The sequence below is a fragment of the Anolis carolinensis genome, unplaced genomic scaffold (assembly GCF_035594765.1).
Source record: "Anolis carolinensis isolate JA03-04 unplaced genomic scaffold, rAnoCar3.1.pri scaffold_10, whole genome shotgun sequence".
Lineage (NCBI taxonomy): Eukaryota > Metazoa > Chordata > Lepidosauria > Squamata > Dactyloidae > Anolis > Anolis carolinensis.
In genome coordinates this window covers 17,658,922-17,678,166 of record NW_026943821.1, presented here as the reverse complement: position 1 = coordinate 17,678,166, position 19,245 = coordinate 17,658,922, and the positions used below count along the sequence as shown (strand labels likewise).

At 40.2% G+C, this 19,245-nt stretch overlaps 1 protein-coding gene across 1 annotated transcript; it reads right to left on the bottom strand.

The window, feature by feature from the left end:
- Nucleotides 1–208: 208 nt before the first annotated feature.
- Nucleotides 209–19,245, bottom strand: rlf (RLF zinc finger). Its single transcript, XM_003224954.4, has 8 exons — nt 18,955–19,245; nt 12,241–12,395; nt 11,028–11,109; nt 10,551–10,683; nt 9,531–9,733; nt 8,120–8,256; nt 7,656–7,797; nt 209–5,500 (listed from the first exon to the last, which is right to left on the bottom strand). Exons 1-8 carry the CDS (start codon nt 19,123–19,125, stop codon nt 785–787), a joined length of 5,739 nt encoding a protein of 1,912 aa, XP_003225002.2. The 5' UTR covers nt 19,126–19,245; the 3' UTR covers nt 209–784.

Here is a 19,245-nt window from a genome sequence, read left to right as displayed (position 1 = left end):
TCATTTCCTTCTTGATATACTTTATAACTATTGTACATTCAATTTTGTGAGAATTCTCTCTTCAACACCAATGCTACCTTGACAGATTTCCCTCCCATCACCCTTCGACTTAAAATACATGGTCATATTTTGATGTGCCAGAATCAAAATTACTACAGGCACTACTCAAATCACTTTTGTCTTAAGCTGACTCTGCAGTCACCGAAAATGGGTGAAAAAATTCCTTTTATTGAAACTCATAACTCAAAAAATATAAGATGCTGTAGTGTACAATATGTTACACAAAGCACCCTGAGGTGCACATTCAAGTCAAGTAAGATCTTCCTCCTCCCACCCACCTCCCACCCCAACCTTGGTACCCTAAGAACTTGTTTCATAGACAATCATGCACATTTACTTTGCAAGAGGAAGCCCCCTTCAATATTCTGTCAAGTAGCACCAAAATATCAATTCTCTCTCTCTCTCTTAATTTAACAGGGGACCTGTTTTAACCAATACTGTAGAATATGGAGTAGGTGGTTGCATCCCTCTATATCTTGTTGGACTGCAGAAATTGTCATCCCTCAATATTGACCGTGCCAGTACGGCAGGTACGAGCTGCAGTCCAACAACTTTGGAATTCTACCAACTGACCAATGCTGCTTTAAACAGATGCCATACATTCATGGGACTGTACAGTCAAATCTAACTTTTAACAACAGGTGCAAACATCCAAATTAAACAATTTCCCCATTTAACAGTAGTGGAGGCAGTCTCTCTTTCTTTTAAATAAAAAAACAAAACATTATGAACTTCCCACACAAAGATGATCTGCTTTTTTTGTTGGAAAGAAGTCTATGAGCGAAGTGGAAAATTTAGATCTTTCAAGAACAACTACTGGTCGCAAATAATGCAGTTGTTTTAAGGCATGGTCCCCACAGTTTGTTAGAGCCTTATCCAATATGGCCCTCAGATTTTCAAGAGAAGGGATAGGAGAGTCCGTTGACAAGAGAGGCTGTACCCCTCTCAACTGCCCTTGCGCTTTAGAGCCATTGCTCTTCTTGGACACAGCTGCTGAGACATTTTCACATTTGGCTCTGCTCTGTGACAATTCCCTTTTAATGTCTTTAACTTTTTCTGCCGTGACACCTCTTTCAGGTTGTTTAGTTTGTTCCCATTCATGCTCAGAATTGCCTTTATCCTCCTCCTCATCATCATCGTCATCATCATCATCATCATCTCGTGCCTCACTTTCTTGAAGAAATTTCAAGAATGAAGACTCAAAACCCATCGGTTTGAAGGACTTCAGATCGAAGGGCTTAGGTGCTGGCTGGTTCTGTAATTTGTCTTTTGGAGCAGAAACGGGAAGCTTACTAGTATTTGGTTGCCAATCACTAGCATCTTTCTCCCTTGAAAACTGTGTAGCTGACCCCGTGCAGTAAGAGTTATTCTCTTCTTCATCACTCTCTCTATCCTGGCATGTTCCATGAATTTTCCCCAAGTTTGTTTTACACTGCTGAGCTGATTCAACTGCATTACGTTCTTCAAAACATCTAGATTTGGGACTGTGGGTATGTTTTAAAGTGCCTGTACACAAGAAGACACCAGCTTCAGGAGGCTTGTCACTCACAGAACATCTGCTATTTTTACTGCCTTTATCTTCATGATCAAAATCAGAGTTCAGACCAAGACACTCCTCCCTTCCATGCTGATATGCAGAGCGCAATGTCTCATCCTGTTTCGAGATATGATTTGCTTTATTTGTACTCTGAGTCCCTTCTAAACAAGGATCATTTATCACAGTACCACATTCAACACAAAGTACAAGCTCCTCATATTGCTGTTCTATATAAACACTAGCCATCTGATGGGTACGCTTATAATGTCTTACAATACTGCTTTCCAGTTTTACTACTGAAGGACAGCCGTGAATCATGCATGGATACTGGGTCTGGTTGTAGTTGTCTCTGCACATCTGCAAGGCCTCTTCTCTTGTTCTGAAATTATATAATTGCTTCCCTTTGTTTTTATTATTGTTCTTCTCAACCTTCTCACTGATTCGTCTCCTTTTTTCACTCACATCATGCCTCAGATACCGGTCTTTCAAGCAGGTCTGCTCTTTGGCATCTCCCATGACACCGTCGTAATCACCGTGTCGAAAATAAACATGCTGACAATAACGGCTGTACGTTGTGAAAACTCTGTTACAGCCATTGAGATCACAATGGATTTCAATCTCTTTATTTACTTCTTCTTCCTTAGAATGTTCTTCCATCAGGTGATGTTTTAATTTGTGAAAGGAATAAAATGCAGCTGGACAGTGTGGGTGATGACAGGGGAATCTAACTGTTTCAGAAAGCATTTTTGAATCTTCTCCATGATCAAGTGCATGAAAGTCACTGCAGTGCTTAGCAAGTGATTTAGGACACAGAAACCTCTTGCTACATGTCTTATCTTTGCAAACAAATATTTTTTTACATTTGGCAAGTTCCCTCTTCGTTCTCGCTTTGTCCTTTTCCAAACAGAGTTGCTCTTTGTTATACTGATGTACAGTTCTGTAGTGACGAATCAAGCCTTTCTGATTAGTAAATGCAGAACTGCAATTTTTATGAACACAATGGAATGGCTTGTGGTATTTATGCAAAATGTAACAAAGATTTCCTTTGGCAACCGTTCTTTTACTTCCCCTCCCCTCTCGTGCTTCTAGTCCTTTTCGGTGGCTTTCCAATGTGGAGAGTTTAGTCTGTTTCTCGCTTACACAACTCTCTGCTTCTTCACTAGATTCCAGATCTGTTTCAGAACTGAGCTCCTCCTTCTTGGAGCCAGTAAGTTTACTTTGGCCATCAAGCTCTTCCTCTGTATTGGCGTAAAAGGATGACATTGAAGCTGCACTGCTGTTCAGCATATCCTCCACACAATCACCATCCTCAAAACTTTCATTACCAAACAGTTTTTGAGTTGCTGTCTTATTGCCAAGTTTATGCTTGTTTCTATAATGAACTCGAAGATGTGTTTTCCTTGTAAATGATCTTTGGCAAATATGACATTTAAAAGGTGAATAGCGGTACTGAAACATGTTCAACTGAAGCACCATCTCTTTTGAATAATTATGTTTTCTAACATAATGTGTCAATAGCGCTTCTCTGGTCACAAATTCACAACTGCAACCTTGATGCTCACAGAAAAATGGCTTGGCTGCCAACTGAGTAAGGTATTGATTTGGAAGCTTGCCCCGCTGCTCTTCAAGAAAATGGTCTGAGGTAGATTCATCTTCAGAGTTGGAGCCCTTTGATGAGTACGACTGCAGCAATCTGGAAGAACTTCCAAATCGACCACTTGAATTCGTTAAACTTAAATGCTTTAAGCCCAAGAGAAGCTCCAACATTGCATCCTCTGTACTTGGTGCTTTAGCATATTCACAAAGGGATGTTTCTGGAGAAGAAGGCCAAGGTTCATCTTTGAAATAGCATTTGTTATTAGGGCTTGTACTACAATCTAAAATGCCTGGAGAATCTGCATTTGTATCTGAATGATTGTGGAGCTCTGATCCAATTTCTCCAGCAGAGCTGTTATGCAGGCTTTCATTGAACTGGCCAGTATCTTTAGCCTGTAGGCTATGCTTCCTCTTAGGTTTGAAATGGTATGGATGAGCCCTTCGAAGGTGTTTCTGCATAACCTTTGAATTTTTGTAGATTGATCCACAGCCTTCAAAGCCACATGTAAACCTTTTCCCATCAAAGTAGACAGCCACATTAGAATACCGTTCTTTTAAATTGGATGGGTGGAAGACCTTCTCATGAGGTAATACAGAACTAGGAGCTGCCTGGCCACAATCAACTGTTTCAGTTAGTAAGGCCACCTCATTCTCATTAGCTAAGGATACGATATTGCTTCCCACACTACCATTACTTTTGCCATCTATCTCTTCATCAGACAAAGGCTCCTGCTTAACCATCAGGATTCCTTCTGAATTTGTAGCTCCAGGAGGCAAACTAGGGCTTTCACTGAGATGGGGAGCATCTTTTTGTTCAACCACTGCAGAATCTGAAAGACAGGCATGATTGTCCCTGGAAACATGATCCTCATGTTTAATCGGCATCTCCTTCATTTCACCATTTGAAATATGCATCGACAAGTGATTTGTAAACTCACTTTTGGAATAGTAAAACTTTTTACAGCCATGGAAATTACAAGTGTATGATGCATCTCTAAAATGCTGGGCTTCATGGTGGTAGAGTTGTCCTAAGTCACTGAAAACAATATTACAGCCACTGAGCTCACATTTATAACGCAGATCATCATGCTGCTGCTTGTGATGTAGCAACTCATTCACAGAGTTAAACCTAGCATAGCAACCCACAGACACACACATGTAAGGCTGAGGTCCCATGTGCACTTGCTCATGTTCCTGCAGATGGACTGCTGACATGAAATGTCGCCTGCAATACGAACACTTCTCACGCCGGTTTTTCATGTCCAAGTAATGCATTGCATTTTCATCATTGTTTTGGTGTTCAGCTTTTAAATGAACACTTAAGTACTTGAACTGCTTAAAAACTCTGGAACAGTCTGTGCCTGGACATGGATATACATCTCTGTCTTCCAGGTGGCAGTCTTCTAGCTTGCTAAATGTGACATAGTCTTGAGGATTTATCTTGGGGTTTTCACGCGGCATTATTTTCAAGGGTTGATTTTCTTCAAGTGCTGGAGAAGCAAACCTTGACAGTCTACTGTGTGTCAATTTTTCTTTCTTTATCAGCACCTTCTTCTTTGCACGATATTTTCTACTAGGAGGCATTTTTACATGCTCCATTACATGACGCACAAAGATATCCTTACTTTTGAACTTTTTAATACACACTGGGCATGTGAAAATACCACCTTCCATGTGCATCTTAGAATGGTGAAGTATTCTGGCCTCGATGCACTCCCTTTTGCAAATGAGACAGAAGAACTTGTACTGAAGCCATCGCTGATATCTCTCTGAGGAACCAATTGGCTTTTTGATCCTCACTCTCATTTTTGGCTGATTCATGCCTTCAAAATTGCCTTCTTCTCTGCCTTCTTCACAGTCACTTAGGAGACTATCTAACAGTTCAGTCTCGTTGAATGACATCTCATTACAACTCAGGTCATCCTCTGACTCAGAAACTTGTTTTCCTAACAATTTGAGACAATGGCGCCTCAGTGTCTTCCAGTCCCAAAATTCTGGATCAAATGGCCAATAAGCTTTTAAAGCCAACAAGAGCTCACAACGGAGTGAGTTTGGAACAGGTGCATTTTCTTCATCAAACTTTTGATCTGGTAGCAGGTAGAGCTCTTCAAGCAGATTGTATCCTTCTTCCTTTGGGTCAAGCAAGTATTCAGTGAGCTGGCATGCTCTTCTGACTTCAAGATCCTCTGGCAGAAGGCATGCAATTGTTTTGCACACGGAGGTCTTCATTTCATCGTTTTCATTTGATCTCAGTTGTAGGGCTCTTACGCATAACAAAACAGATACAGCCAGGCCTGCTTCTTCTGCCTAATAGAAAAATTGGAGGGGGTGGGAGAGAAGAAAACATACATGAATGTAAATTCTCACCTTAGAAACCATTTTGTTCACACAATATGAAAAATATCTGAAAACACTTATCCAGATAACATACCCAGAAAGACAGATTGCTCTTTCATTAAGTTGATTACAGGGAACTGCATACTCGTAACAATACTATTGTTCTTTCAGCCAAATGTTTCTTTTATACCCAGATATATACTGTCGCGCTAGTAACTAGTATATGTTTTTGAAAGGTACGTATGACATTTTATATTTTAAAATCTTGCCAAATAATTTGGGCTAAACATTAGCACATCCCTTTTTGGTATAACTCTCCGAATATGGTTTGGAAATTTATTTATTTGGGCATTTCTATATCACCTTTCTCCAAAGACTCAAGGCGGTTTACAACAATAGGTAAAACGTATCAGTGTAAATAACCCATTAAAATAATTCCAAATCAGTCTTTGTCAGATATAAAGGTAAAGGTTTCCCCTGATGTTAAAGTCCAGTTGTGTCCGACTCTGGGGGTTGGTGCTCATCTCCATTTCTAAGCCGAAGAGCCCGTGTTGTCCATAGACACCTCCAAGGTCATGTGGCCAGCATGACTGCATGGAGAGCTGTTACCTTCCCGCCAGAGCGGTACCTATTGATCTACTCACATTTGCATGTTTTTGAACTGCTTGGTTGGCATTAGCTGGAGCTAACAGCGGGCGCTCACTCCGCTCCCCGGATTTGAACCCTTGACCTTTTGGTCTGCAAGTTCAGCGCTTTAACACACTGTGCCACCGGGGGCTCCTTTTGTCGGACATAAACATTATCAAAAATGTTTAAAGCATTCTAAAATGCCCAGAAAGGTAAAATATAATTTAAAAAGTGCAGGTCTTAGGCGTTTGTCACCTCAGTTAAAAGCTATTCCACATAGGAAAGTTTACAAGTTTTTCCTAAAGGCCAAGTGGGTGGGAGCTGCTCTTATAGCTTTCGGCAAAGCATTTCAAAGTTTTGCTGCCACGCCTGAGAATATGCCATCTCTCGCCAATTTTAAATGATGGTTGTCCCTAAGCTGAATCAATAGAAGTGTTTCACTACTTGATCTTAATAATCTACTCGGCTTTGTACATCCCTCTCTGATTTGAACAAATAGAGTCAACATAGAGACAGTAGATTTAATCAGATACCACCCGAAGAAAGACTGATGTTGCAATTGGCCACCTTGATTAGCACTGAATAGCCCTGCAGCTTCAAAGCTTGGTCACTTCCTGCCTGGGGGAATTCTTTGTTGGGAGGTGTTAGCTAGCCCTGATTGTTTCCTGTCTGGAAGTCCCCTGTTGTTGAGTGACAGGTATTTATTATTATTTACATTATTTTTATCTCCTCTTTATCCCAATATAGGGACTCAAAGTAAATGAGAGGTTTCAGGCACAAAACCCACGTACATTTCTCAAGTTTTAGGATCAAAATAAAATTGGAACAGAAGTACAGCCTTCCACAAGTTATACTTTTCCTATCCTTGTCATAGAATACATTAATGTTTAAATGAGACTACAAGTTAAAGTCTGAATAAAGGTAGATGTCTATTTCTGCAGTCCCCACTACTATAAGACAACAGAAATATTTCCTTCCTTGTGTATTTATTCTTTACAATTCCCTGTTTCAATAGTTTTGCTACTGACTTAATTCCATCGTCTTTTCAGAGAAAAGTGAATGCAAAAAAATCAGCAATGGTGCAAAAAAAAAAAAAGGGGTAACATAAATGCAGCAGTAAGGGTAAAAGCCCAGGAGGAATTTTATATGATCTAGTGTCATTGAAGTCTGGAATAACCAGACACAAGAACTCCATACCTACAGCAGGCACAAAGCAGAGGGAACTCAGCTGTTCATAAAGCTAAAAATAAGAGACACAGACAAAAGATATACTCTGATCTGCAGCAAAAGTTTATGAAGGCCAACCTTCCAAAGAGTGGCACAATTTGTTTTATGTCCAGCCTTCAGCCAATGAGGTCTGCCTCATGATCAAAGCAAAATGCATCACCAAGTTATTCTATTTGCATATTTTCAGAAAACAACAAGGTTACACCTGTGACACTTTTTTTCATCCAGAGATTATGCAACATCAGTCAGCATATCACAAACAGGCACATACCTCAGCTTGTATAACTCTTATAAGAAAGAATAAGTGCTGCAATGTTCTTGCAATAATGCCAAATTGCCGACATCGCTCCAGAAAGGAGTCTAAAGATGGGTCAATTCTTCTTTGCAATTTGCTCCAACACAAAGTCAGTTCCCTAGAGAGAGGAGAAGGAGTGTGTATGTTTAGGATAATTGGATAATTAGCCAAAAGGAGATATACAACATTTTACAGTTCAGCCAATGTGCCCAATTCTGAGGCAGAAAACAGACATTTTGTAAGATTCCTGAATTGTAGAATACTGAACAACATAAATGAACCCAGTAACATGTATGCTGAGAAAGATATCTGATCTCAGCTATATCACCCAGTCAGGCTGACATCACATCAATACCAGGAAAAATTCAAGAGCTGATCATTAAACAGACAGAGAACAGTGAAACTACTAATGTGAAAATATATTTGGATCCCCTACTTACCAAGAGCAGTATACGTTTCCAGTTTGAAGCTGCTGAGTGAGATACGTTGTGCAAAGAATAAATGCAGTACTCTCTTGGCTCTCAGCTTCTAGATTACATATCATATCGAGAACCTCTTTGCAGTCCACTTTTGCAATCTTAAAAAAAAAGAAACAGAATTAAATTGTACATATCTTCCTTTCTGAGCAATCAGTGTCTTAACAAGAGCCTATTTCTACTTTAGAGAAAAACTATACCTTAGTTCAGAAGGAGTGTGTTGATACCTAATGTGTGCAGAAAAAAGCACTCATAAGCCACTGTCTATACTATAAGCACAACAAAACGGACTCTTTTAATCAATAACAGTGATAGGCAAAGAGTGGCCTTGGCAATCCCTGTATCCTCTCAAGACTGTATTTGTTGTTCTTGGCTCCTCCAGATTCAAAGGATGACCTTGTTTCTGCCCCAACCCAAAAAACACTGTGTGAATTACTCCTCCTGAAATCTTCCAGGAATGTTGATTTCCCCTTTTGAAAAGACTACAAGGCCTCAATGCATTGTTTTAACATTTAACAAATCTGTTTTCTCTAAACTAGATTTGAATTTCTGGTTTTGCTTTTATAGCTTTCGGGGCAGGAAATTAACTCCCAAATTCACTGTAATTGCCCACACCAATCCATATAAATAAGAATGGCACCCACCAAATTTAATAAGCACTACCCTACCAAATAATCTGAGGTCATAAGCAATAACAACTTGCACATTTACCCTCCAAGCTATCATTCAACACAGGGAAGAAATCCAGATTTCAAGATTATCATCATACATAAAACAGTAATATTTATTTAAGCAAAAAATTGCCTTTCTAGCATTTATGTCTTCTTTCCATTACACTACAAGCAAGACGTTTGCAGGCTTTGAAGCAATGCAATTTGCCATTATTTCCATGCTACGCAATCACTAAAAAGCTTTCTGATCAGTGTGAGTCAATTATAAACTCACATGGAAGCATTCATGTTCTCACTACCAGAAGATCTAACACAGGATGAGCCAAGAAGCTATAGGTGAGGACTGCTGAAAACCAAGAAATTCACAGCCATAATGAACTGTCATTTCCGCAAAAATTTACTGCTCTAAGATGAAAACTATTCACAAATACCTTCATGTTTTGCTAAAATTGAGAAAGGCAAATGGAAGGACTACTGTTTAAATCAGAGTAAGATAAAAACCACTGTCTACTATTGTACTTCTATAGCAATCAATTTTGTACCCGTCATTAAAGGATAGAAATTATTAGACCCCCTAGACATCCTAAAGTGAGAAATCAAATATAGGTCCTGCCTGTCACATTTAGGTATTTAGCCAGTCTCACTTAATAGTTACAATGTACTCAGTTTTGCTAGAAAACACACTACAGTGACTGCCTACTCACCTCTTTAAAGGACTCTTCATTTGGATGCATGGAACACAAGCATGTGATATAGGCTTGGAGAAAAGGTGATGTATCTGAAATTTCCGTGGAGTCTTTACACAGTTTAGCCAAGGAAGCAGCTTGAAGAAGGCAGTTAGTCTTCATTAAATGCTTTATTCGCATTTGCAGAAAGGTGGGTCCTTCTCGTTTGATCAGCTTGTTGACTAGGAAAAAGTGACAACATGTTATTGCACATATATTTATAATAATAATAATAATAATAATAATAATAATAATAATAATAATAATTTTATTCTTATACCCCGCCCCATCTCCCCGAAGGGACTCGGGGTGGCTTACATGGGGCCAAGCCCGAACAGAACAATAAAAACAAGACAAAAAACCAATGAAACCAATAATCAAACCATAAAAGCAAATCATAAAAACCACATACAAGATAAAATGTTAAAATCATGGATTAGGTTCAAAGAATCTAGGCCAAAGTGCTAAGAGTGCAAATCAATCATATCATCAAGGGAAGGAGGTTACTCAGCAGTAATGGCTATAAAGTGCCATTATAATACTGGGGAAGGCATATTTATTACAAGAATTTGGTAAGATGGACCAGTGGCTGCCATCTAAATACCTGTCTATTTGGTCTATTATTCTAGCATTTGTAAATAAACCTCAGGACCAATGTTTCAAGCTGATGAAATCAACACAAAAACTTTTACTGATGAAATGAATTCGATTTTAAATTATATCAATGAACTATAACACCTTTCAAATCTTTTAAAAGTCATGCTTAAAGTAAACAATCAAAAGCATGGAGGAAAGAGAAAATGGGTATGGAAGGCAGACAGATTTCAGATTCCCAAGAAGAACTCTCATCCCATTTCATTGTTATTTTTATCATTACCAAGTAAAATAATCGCAATGCTACTACCAGCAGAAGATCACGGTTCTATAATAATAGGCCCCCTGAAAAATAACAAGCAAAACTCACACCAGAACATTTGAGCTGTAGTCACAACTTCTTACCTTCTTCTGCTTCTACTGGCTGCTGTGATATAATCTTTAAAAGAACTGGATTCTTCCAAATACCTTCCTTGCAGATATCAGCCAGGGCTTCAACACTATTATCTCCAAATTCAAGTAGAGCATTATGTGAATCCTATGTTGAATTAAAGAAAAAAAGTATGTTTTAAAACGCTGTAACTGACCATTGGGATCCCTGCTGCATCGGCAATCTGAATTTGTATAAAGTGAACTATAGAATAAATTTAATCTCACATCAGTCTGGAATAAGAAAGGAAGGCTATAATAGCAATGTATCTTCCAACGTTTCTTCCAATTCCATTTCTATCTCCATATTCATTTCATCATTTCTCAAAGCCTTACTATGCCAGATCTTTACGCTTGATTCCATGCACAAAAAATGAATCTCTTTAATGACAATATGAAAAGACGTAACTTCTAAACAAATGCCTCAGCAAAACAGAAATGAAATATACTTGCCTGTATGGACTGAAACAACCTTAGCAAAGGTTCTGACTGCTCTTCACTTTCAGGCACAGAAAGTAGTAGTTCAAAACAACTCCTGAAATAGTCACAAAAATAAAATCGTTAAGAGACATTATTGTTATTATGACCCATTTTGATCTCTTGATTGAGATGTAAAGCAGCTCACAAGATAAAAATGCAATTTAAAATACACCATATACAAATATTAAAATTTCTAAACATAGAAATCAATCAAAATCACACAAAATTAGGTAAAGATACCTTTTTACCCTACAGCACTCCTGTGTCTTGCTCTTTAAAAAAAATTCTTTAAAAGTCTGCCTGAAAAAAGAAGTTTTAGTTTGCCACTGGAAGGACAACAAGGAGGAGCCCAGTCTTAACTGAAACATGGGCCTCCAGGTTCAATGCCAAGTCTGGCAGATCACCCAAATCTTTGGGGGGAGTGTAACTCCACCCAGCACAGGCTGGATCCATATTCTGTCATCTGCCTTCTGACTGACCAGGAGCACCTCTGTCTTGGTTGGAAGAAGTTTCAATTTGTTTGCCCTCATCCAGTCCATTATTGATTATAGACACTGCTTTAGGGCCAGGATAACTTTCTTGGCTTAGATAGAAAGAAGTAGTAGAGCTGGATGTCATCTGCATTTAGATGGCATGGCACCCCAAAACTCTGGATGATCTTTCCCAGTGGTTTTATGTAAAAATTAAATGGTATGGGGGCGGGAGACAAAACATGAATATTAATCAAGGCAAAGTAGGTAAATTTGCTAGTTGTCCCTTAAGGGGATTTCCAAACTTCTTGTCATGGAAAAGTTGGAAACACACTCACAGGCTATGCATCCTCCAACTTACCACACTCCCATCTGTTTGTTGCAAGCTAAAGGAAGCAAAAAACCTAAATGCCAAATGTCCAGGTCTTGACAACTTGGGCCTCAATTTCTGTGCTGATATCTTCTGCAACAGTGTTTTCTTGGGAAAATGTGTTAGGGAGGGTGCCCTTGTCTTTCTCAGAGGTTGAGACAGTGCCACTTGCTCAGAGTTTCTATGGCTAAGTGGGGATTTGAACCATGACCTCCAGAATCCTAGTCCAACATTCAAACCACTACACCATGACTTTCAGACACAGGTAGAGATAACAATCTTTAAAGCTCTCCTAAAGGACACATTTAATTGCTCATTAAAACTGAATTCCTCAAGTCATACTTACAGCACTAGCCTACCAAGTACCAGAAGAACATCTTCACATTCTGTAGTTAGGTAAGGTCGGGCACTGGCAAAGCTTTGAATGGCGACTTGATAAACTTCCAGGAAAGGCAAAATGTGCTCAGAAGCACCCCGGTTGCCAGCATATTGTAGCAATATCTAAAAAAAGGAAATGAAGGGGAAATTCATAAGTTCAACAAACAAACCAACAAACAAAACTCGACTATATAAACAATGTTATAATTGCATGCTGAGGAAATTAAGTTTTACAGAAAAGAAATGGGAGGTTGTCACTCTGCATATTGTGATCTCCTCCAAAATGAAAGCTGCTAATATTAGTTCCTCTTATTAACAGACTCTTGAGAACAAAATTCATGAAAGGGCTTCTGTGTCATAGTCAAGGTAGAATGAAACTAACTACATGTGATGCAAATGATCTATTATCAAGTCTCCTGATTTTTTCTGTTAAAATTCAGTGCTTAGACTCCACAAAGGCAATTATACCACCAACTTCTTTCTCTTCCTGTTGCTAATAGCAGCTTGTAGACCTGTCAAGTTAAGGAAACAGTAGAAGTAAGAGTGATACACACGTGGCTCCTAATCAAAATCTCCTTCCACTATGACCCCATGGCTGCCTTTAATCAAAGAAATCAACGACCTCACAAATCTTTCTCTACTATCAATACAATTTCTGTACTATTGAGCTATCAGTCCAATCTTCACCAAATTTCAGCTGCCCTTGACTGTACCAGTAGAGGAAACATTATGCCTATAAACATACGGACAGGAAACATTAATGTTCAGAGAGTGTGCCCCATGTTCACACCAGCTTCCAATAATACTTCCCGGAAAAGCTGGTACGATTTGCACTAAATTCTTGTCTATTTTATTTGTGAGTTATCCATCTCTCAACTGATTCACATGACCGGGGGGGGGGGGGGGGGGGAGAGAGAGACTTTCTTTTCACAGAATCTAAAAAGGAAATAAGATCTGCTATCTCCATGAGGTTACACCACATCATGTTAACCATTACTGAAGCAAGGCTGCATTTACTGCACAGAATGGCAGAATATGGTAGCCATGTAACCAGTCCTTTAAAAAAAGGCTATTAAAAAGAACAGACACTACTTTGACTTTTCAATGTTAGTTCTTATATTATAAAGCATACAGTATTACTCAGGAATCTTTTGAAGTAAACTCCACAGGCACCCAGAGACTCATACCAAGAAACTATGTAAGATTATTTGATGAGTGGATTTAAACTGGTCTAAGCATCATCTAGCACTCTGAAAAAGCTACAGGAAAAAAGCTGTAAGTAACAAAAGCAATACATACTGGCATGAAAAATCCCAACTTCACATGTATACTAATGGGGTCTGAGCTGGCAGTGAATGGTCGCCAAGGATCTTTGAGGTGTCATTAATATGTCAGTGAAAATGCTGATCTGCTGTCAAAAAGCAAATTTTATATTGGAGAATCAGAATCAGAAAAGGAACTAAAATAAAATTCATATTGCGATTATATAGATCCACAAAGATATGGAAGTTCTAGAATGCTGTGTACAGTTCTGATGTCCACATGTAAGAAGGGATACATTAGACAGAAAAGGATGAGGAAAGGAAAAAATTACAATGACTGAAAGGACTAGGCCCTTATGAGGAATGGTTACAATATGTGAGGCTGTTAATTTTGGAGAAAAGAATAAAAAGCATGAGAAGTATAGAAATGTTGCACATTGTGGGAAAAGCAAGATAATGTTATTTCTTTCTCCCATAACAGAACCTGGGACCATCTGCTAAAGACAGAGATCCAGGACAAAAAAAAATGCACAAAGTTCAAACTATGGAACTCACTGAAAGGAGATATAATCGCGTCTGCTAATTTACATCGCTTTAATGTGAGAATGAACAGATTCTTAAAAGGATGTCAGTGCGCCTCTGTACATCACATCCTGTATAGTTTGGGACAGAGATACAGTCTCATGCTGCTGGCAGGCCTGCCAGATGTAACATACTATGTAACAGTATGGGGACAGAGTGGTGGACTAAACAAACCCTTGGTCAGATCTAACATGCCCACTGCTTACAACTTCTATCCTCCACTCCCAGAGGGAGACTGAAAAATATGTCAGGAAAAATATGCCTAGAATCCGCCCTTGTTTAAAAAGTGTGTCGTCTTTGACTACTAAACCTTGATAATGCCATCCCTTCTGTTTCAGATGTAATTACTAGAAACTGTTCCATTATATTGTGTATAACTCACAACACATTAGCTGGTGGGAATTAAGAGGCGGCAGCTGCATATTGTAGTGGGAACTGGCATTTATTAGTACCAAGCACCTGGGAGATAAGGAAGTGGAGCTGGGAGGGTGAAGCACTAGGATTCAAGGCCTCTCTCATGTGGACTGGTGTTTGGGTAGTTTATTAGGCAATTACGGAAAGTCTTCAAAAAGTATAACAGAGAGATTCTTGTGAGCCAATTAATATCTAATAGGGGAAATGTTTGAATATTAAATCTATATAGTGTGTGTGCCTATATCAAGCCTCAGTCCTGATAGAAATAGCTCCTGTACTGTACTTTTTAATAAAGTTCTTCCATTTTCAAAGTTATATTTATTTTGAGAGACAGATTTAGGTGTGCACCAGATAATACTTCATACATTTTTCTGTAAAAAGTGAGTAACAGTGAATGCATTCATTTTTAAGGTGCTACAAGACTCTTTATGTTCTCAATATGTATTTTTATATACTCCCATTATTATCAAATAACACAGCATACAACAGAAAGACCTTCCTTCATATCTACAAATATACTTTGCAAGCAGGAAAATGTGAAAGTGATTTACTACTTATGTTAGATACCAAACAGTTAGTACCACATCTTGTAACAGATATGGATGAAAAACACAAATCTGAATGAATATTATCCTGATTTGTTGTTTTAACTTTTTGTCCCACTTTTCCTGTTGTCAACTATAAAATTTACATCTATATCATATACTGGGATAAAAGGAAGGGGAATGACTAAATAATGACAAAGGTAAGATGAACTCAAAAATTTTCCAATACAAAGAAGAGGAAAGGACCTTGTTTGAAGGCAAAGATTCTGGAATAAACAAAATCTGGAAGTCTTATTACAAATCTAATGTAAGAAAACTACATATTAATAAAAACAATACCATGAATACTAAAACTTAGGCATGGTACTAGATGGTCAATGTAGTCTCTTCCAACTCTATTATTCTATAATTCTACTATCTTTGAAGGGCAAATGTCTCCATCTTCAAAAAAAAAAAAGGGGGGGGGGGTGCAAACAATTACCACCCCGTCAGCCTATTACCAATACCAGAAGACGTTTGAATAGATCATGAAGGAGTCAACATGGGTTTCTCAAAAACAGCCATGCCAGACTAAGCTTCTCTCTTTCCATCTCTCTCCCCCTCTCATTATAGGCTTGATAGATGAAGCTTCTGGAGAGAAGTGACCAGTGGAGTGCCACAGAGCTCTATCTTTGGTCCAGTGTTTTATCAATGTCCTAGAGAGCTAGGCCAAAACTGTGCAGTGAACATATCTGAACTGATGTGTCACAGTTTAGGTACCACTGGTAACCTATCTCAGAAGCCTCTTGCCTGACTTCAGTGCATTAAGTCCACAGTTATCAATGACACATCTCCAGATCACTTCCATGTTACAATCTCTGTCACAAACAAGTGCATTTATCTAAAAATATTCAGTATACTAGATGCTTTGAGTCCCATTTGAGAGAGGAAGGTAGGGTATACATATAATAACTGTAATCAATCTGCACAGATTTCATATCAAAATCACAGAAATTATTATGATTCTCTACAATCAACAACATACTGTTGACATTTTCAGCACAGTACACAAATGTGGATAAGTCTTTCACCATGGCCCTCTGTAGTAATAGTAGTAATAACAATATAATAGAATAACATTGTAATTGTACATTGTACAACACAACTAAATATGTCCCCTCCACACTCCAACTACCACCACACACACCCCAATGCCACATCAACGCGCAGCTATGGAGTTGAATATAGTTACAGCTCTAGGATAAAAGCGATCTCTAAGTCTGTTTGTCCTTGTCTTTGTCATCCTGTATTGTCTGCCAAATGGTAATAATTCAAAAAAAGAATACACCAGGTGAGATGGGTCCTTAAGAATGTTCTGAGCTTTCTTAAGATTGCGGGACTTATAAAATTCTTCCAATGAGGTGAGGGAGCAACCAATTATTCTCTGAGCAGTAGTGGTGGTCCCTTGGAGTGCCTTCCTATCTGTCATCGTGCAGTTACCAAACCAATAAGAATAACAAAGCAGCACAAACAGATAGAACAAACAAATGAAACTTGGTTGTACATGCGCTCGTTACATCTCATATAGACTGCTGCAAAGCGCTCTACATGGGGTTGCCTTTGAAGACTGTTTGGAAGCTTCAACTAGTCCAACTTGTGGCAGCCCAACTGCTAATGAGAGCAGCGTACAAGGAGCACACAATCCACCTCTTGCGCCAGCTCCACTGGCTGCCAGTTTGCTACCAAGCAGAATTCAAGCCTATAAAGCCCTGCATGGTTCCGGACCAAGCCACCTGTCTGAATGCATCTCCTCTATGAACCATCACATAGGTTAAAATCTTCTAGGGAGGCCCTGCTCTCAGTCCCACCACCTTCGCAGGTGCAACTGGTGGGGACAAGAGACAGGGCCTTCTCAGTGGTGGCCCCTCCCCTCCTGTCATTTCACAAACAAGTGAAAACTTGGCTTTGGGAGCAAGCATTTGGATTGATGAATATGATTTGGATGTATGCACAATAGTTGTCTAATGTTTACATGTTTCCCTCACATTAAGCCTAGTTGTGTCCAGCACTGGGGGTTGGTACACATCTCCATTTCTAAGCCAAAGAATTGGCGTTGTTCATAGATACTTCCAAGGTCATGTGGCCAGCATGATTGCATGGAGGGTAGAAGCAGTACCTATTGATCTACTCACATTTGCATGTTTTTAGTAGAAGCTGGGGCTTATCGCGAGAGATCACACCACTCCCCGGATTCTAACCGCCAACCTTTCGGACAGCAAGTTCAACAGCTCAGTGGTTTAATCTGCTGTGCCACCAGGGGCGTTTACATTTGTTGTTTTAAACTGTTACTTAATTGCTTTCAATTGTTGTTGTTGATTGGGCATGAAATAATGTCACCCGCCAACCTTTCGGACAGCAAGTTCAACAGCTCAGTGGTTTAATCCGCTGAGCCACCAAGGGTGTTTACATTTGTTGTTTTAAACTGTTACTTAATTGCTTTCAATTGTTGTTGTTGTTTGGGCATGAAATAATGTCACCCGCCAACCTTTCGGACAGCAAGTTCAACAGCTCAGTGGTTTAATCCGCTGAGCCACCAAGGGTGTTTACATTTGTTGTTTTAAATTGTTACTTAATTGCTTTCAATTGTTGTTGTTGTTTGGGCATGAAATAATGTCACCCGCCAACCTTTCGGACAGAAAGTTCAACAGCTCAGTGGTTTAATCCGCTGAGCCACCAAGGGTGTTTACATTTGTTGTTTTAAATTGTTACTTAATTGCTTTCAATTGTTGTTGTTGTTTGGGCATGAAATAATGTCACCCGCCAACCTTTCGGACAGCAAGTTCAACAGCTCAGTGGTTTAATCCACTGCGCCACCAGGGGCGTTTACATTTGTTGTTTTAAATTGTTACTTAATTGCTTTCAATTGTTGTTGTTTGGGTATGAAATAATGTCACCCGCCAACCTTTCGGACAGCAAGTTCAACAGCTCAGTGGTTTAATCCGCTGCGCCACCAGGGGCGTTTTCATTTGTTGTTTTAAATTGTTACTTAATTGCTTTCAATTGTTGTTGTTTGGGTATGAAATAATGTCACCCGCCAACCTTTCGGACAGCAAGTTCAACAGCTCAGTGGTTTAATCCGCTGCGCCACCAGGGGCGTTTTCATTTGTTGTTTTAAATTGTTACTTAATTGCTTTCAATTGTTGTTGTTGTTTGGGCATGAAATAATGTCACCCGCCAACCTTTCGGACAGCAAGTTCAACAGCTCAGTGGTTTAATCCGCTGCGCCACCAGGGGCGTTTTCATTTCTTGTTTTAAATTGTTACTTAATTGCTTTCAATTGTTGTTTGGGCATGAAATAATGTCACCCATGTAAGCTGCCTTAAGTTCATTCGTGGGTGAGAAGGGCGGGATATAAATGTCATAAATAAATGGGTGTAAAGATCTACATCAGCCACTAGGTGACGTCCAGAAAACTTCAAAGTGCCGCCACTGTTGCAGACAAAATGGTTCTTCACAAAGGAACTCCGGCCTGCAATTCAATCTCGACTACAAAAAAATAAATAAATAAAATAACCAAGGAGACAAATGGCTTTTCCACAAAGCCGAAGACACGGAAGAGGAGACACCCACTCGAGGCAAAGAAACCCAAGCAAGGCACGGACTGGTGTCCTGACAACAACACAGGCTTCGATGGGGACAGAGGCGCGTCGCGAGGGGAAGCGCGGGCCCGCCTCCTCCGCGAAAGGCCGTTGCCTGGCGCCGAGGAGGCGGGGCCGAGGGGCCGTTGGGATTGAGGAGCCTGCTAGGCCCGGACGGAACGCGCCAAACCGAGCCGCCCGCCCGGAAGCGCCTGGCCGCGGCCCTGCTTCTCCTCCCGCCCTTCCTCCCTCCCTTCCTCACCTGGCAGAACTCCCGGCAGTAAACTCCCGAGGAGGAGGCGGGGGCGGAGGAGGCCCCGTCCGCTCTCCGCTCGACCAGCTCGGCCTGCAGCTGCCCCAGCCGGGAGCGGAGGCCCGCGGCCAAGCGCTGCGTCTCCGGCCGCAGGGCCGCGTCAGCCTCGGCGTCCGCCATCTGCACCCGGCCCCAGCGCGCGTAGGCAGCAGAGTCACGTGACGCTCCCCCTCGCAGCCGCTGACCACATCGGCGGGGGACGGCCTCACGTGACCGCACGCCCCGCCCCCTTTCCCCTTC

Bases quoted from the DNA above. Each gene is read 5' to 3' on its own strand.
- rlf (XM_003224954.4), bottom strand. From the start codon at position 19,125: ATGGCGGACGCCGAGGCTGACGCGGCCCTGCGGCCGGAGACGCAGCGC. The intron at 12,396-18,954 runs GTGAGGAAGGGA...TCCTTTTTTTAG, and splicing joins ACTGCCGGGAGTTCTGCCAG to ATATTGCTACAATATGCTGG. The intron at 7,798-8,119 runs GTAAGTAGGGGA...TCCTCTCTCTAG, and splicing joins GGAAACGTATACTGCTCTTG to GGAACTGACTTTGTGTTGGA.